Here is a 2,968-nt window from a genome sequence, read left to right as displayed (position 1 = left end):
CAAAAGACAAAAATATCACAACTGTATTTCGTATTAAAAAACAAAATACAAAATAAATAAAAACAAAAAAGTACAAAAATAACACACACACATAGCTCATAGCTGGAATCTGTAGTACAAATATGTCAGTGGACCCAAAACCTCAACAGAAAAAAACTCCAAATAAAGAATGGAGCAGAAACAACATATCACATGGCCCAAAAGTCCAAACAACAGTAAATAAAGATGCATTTGCACATGGCCTCCTTGCACTTCACACCTCTTTCCCCCAAACGACATCGTATTTCATACTAAACGACATTCCTCACCTCTTTCCCTCAAATGCATCTATTCACAAACTCTTCATCCTTCACCTTTAAGATTCATCCAACGTTTACCTTTCATTAATATTAACTTTAATTTAATTAAAAAGTATTTAATTCAATTTATATAATTTAATTTAGGAAAATGATTGGATCCTTATAATAAAATAGCCTAAAGATCCTCCTAACTATTGAATTATGACAAATAAAAAAATCAAGGGGCAAGATTAAAAAAAAAAAAATTAATAGATAACACATGTCACTTACTGTTATGACATCTTAAGATCTTTAGGTTGGAAATAGCAAAGTGTATCGTACATCTGTTTCCTTTCATTGATATTAATTAAAATTTCAAGTGCATTGAACATCAATTGTTTTAAAATATATGCTAACTGACATAAGATGAACATGAGAATTGAGATTACAGATCTCAAATCAATTCCAATCCAATGTAAACTTTCTTGTAATTAGCCCTTACAACTTTACCGCATTTAGTCTCAAGACAGTAAATTTCCACTAAAACTGGTAATTCACCCTCAGTTAGCATTAATCTTTGCTAACTTAATATTTGCTACCAACATTATCTATCTACTATCTTTCACAGATGCAAGTTAAATGGCAGACATTAATCTTTATAGATCGTTAAAAACAATGTTAAAAAAATGTTTCACCTTAATTAGTTGACACTTTGCTAAATAATAATCTCAGCTGTAAAAACAAATACTTCAATTCTGTCGTAAATAAATTACCAACACAAACACAAAGCATTGTTTATCATATACAATTTCAAAGCACTTTTGTTGCTTAATAAAAAAAGGTTTATCAATGCTATAACCACTTTACTTGCACAATAAAAAAATAAATCAAACCAAAAAGCAAATAAATCTCAAAAATCAAAAATAATAATAAAAACACAACTAAATCAAAATAAACAGTGGTATCAATATCATCATCATAAATTCATAATAATCCAAACATACAATAATAATAATAAACCCTAAAAATCAACAACTAAAAATAAATAAATAATAACAAAATAAATTCAAATAAAAAAAAAAACACAAAAGTAACAAAACAAATTCATCAGATCTCTCTTTTTCTCAACTTCTCTACATGACCAAAGCAGCAGCTAAAGCAACCACAAATCCAGATCCAACAGCCAAGCTAGCGGCGGCGTTAGGTGGTGACGAAGTAGGTGAATCAGTAGGTGTAGAAGCGATCGACGGGTTCGGAGATCCGGCAGGTGTGAATGGGGAAGGTGGAGCAGGCGGTGAAGCCATTGGAGATTCGGTCGGTGTAGAGGCGGGGGCGGTTGACGGAGGAGTTGCGACGGGAGACGGCGGTGTAGCGGTGGGAGCGGCGGATGGTGAAACAGTCGGTGCGGCGGTTGGTGACTGAGCGATGACAGATCCGACGATTAAAGATAAGAAAAGGATAACAAGAGATTTGGATGCCATTGTTTTCTCTCTCTAGAAAATCGGAAGTTTGTTATAGAGAGAGAAAGTGTTTGTGTGTGTGTGTTTTTTTAGAGAGAAAAAGTGGGAAGGGTGTGAGAGGGATGAAGGTACGAGGGTTTATATATATGTAGAGATATAGAGATAGATATACAGGGTTTATAGTCGGTTGCAATTCCGGGATATTTATCAATTTTTTAAAAGGTTTTGATTAATGATTTGATGACAACTAATGAAGAGATCATGGCCGTTGATTTTTTGTATTTATGTTGCGCGTTAAGTAACTGGGTGTATCCTGAACGTACAAGTGGGATAGCTAGGTGCCGATAGATTAATATCGACAAAGAAACACCAAAAGAATTTTACTAGAGTCTTGACTTTTGGGGTTTATCTTGTAAATGTATATATACGGAGGTATCTTGTAATTGTTTTAAATTTTTCTTGATTGTCTTCAAGATTATAGTAAGAAAGATCAATTTAGATAAATTTCAGATTTAACCACTATTTAAAAACCATTCTTTGTATTAATATTTTAAAGGTTTTTCAACTTGAATAGTTAGATGTTAGAACCAAATAATACATGGGTAATACATGAAATTATAATAAAAGTATACAAGATGTTTATGCACCGACATATCAATAACACCAGTTAAAACTTTTAAAATTACTACAAGTTTCCTAATCTAAAGAAAGTCATTTAGCTCGAAAATTGATCCGAAGAAAGCTAAGGGCATAGATGTCGTTAATAAAACGTACTAGCTAGATGTTAGAACCAAATAGTACATCCGTAATACATGAAATTATAATAAAAGTATACAAGATGTTTATGCATCAACATATCAATAACACCAGTTAAAACTTTTAAAATGACTACCCTTCCTAATCTAAGAAAGTCATTTAACTCGAAAATTGATCCAAAGAAAACTAAAGGCTTAGATGTCATTAATCACCAAACTAAGCAACATCGGTTTTTCATTCAAAATTACGTTATTTTTGGCACCATACAAACACCAAATGACCGTAAGGACAGTACTATAAAGAATCTTTCTCTACCTAGAGGTACGATGTATTCGGGCAAATCTATAACTCCAAAAGGAAAAAAGGAGATAGTTTACACCAGAGAGTAATATAGTTTCATACTTGTTATTTAAAAATCCATATTATAGGATTTTAAAAAGGATATGCATAGAGGACTTACCCATCCTCTATTCG

The 2,968-nt window shown here is 32.2% G+C and overlaps 1 protein-coding gene across 1 annotated transcript; it reads right to left on the bottom strand.

The window, feature by feature from the left end:
• Positions 1-1,220: 1,220 nt before the first annotated feature.
• Positions 1,221-1,873, bottom strand: LOC122607845 (classical arabinogalactan protein 5-like). Its single transcript, XM_043780906.1, has one exon. It carries the CDS (start codon positions 1,757-1,759, stop codon positions 1,412-1,414), a length of 348 nt encoding a protein of 115 aa, XP_043636841.1. The 5' UTR covers positions 1,760-1,873; the 3' UTR covers positions 1,221-1,411.
• Positions 1,874-2,968: the final 1,095 nt, after the last annotated feature.

The sequence above is a fragment of the Erigeron canadensis genome, chromosome 7 (assembly GCF_010389155.1).
Source record: "Erigeron canadensis isolate Cc75 chromosome 7, C_canadensis_v1, whole genome shotgun sequence".
NCBI classification, from domain to species: Eukaryota; Viridiplantae; Streptophyta; class Magnoliopsida; order Asterales; family Asteraceae; genus Erigeron; species Erigeron canadensis.
Note: the sequence above shows the minus strand (reverse complement) of the source record. Positions and strands in the feature narration are given on the sequence as shown.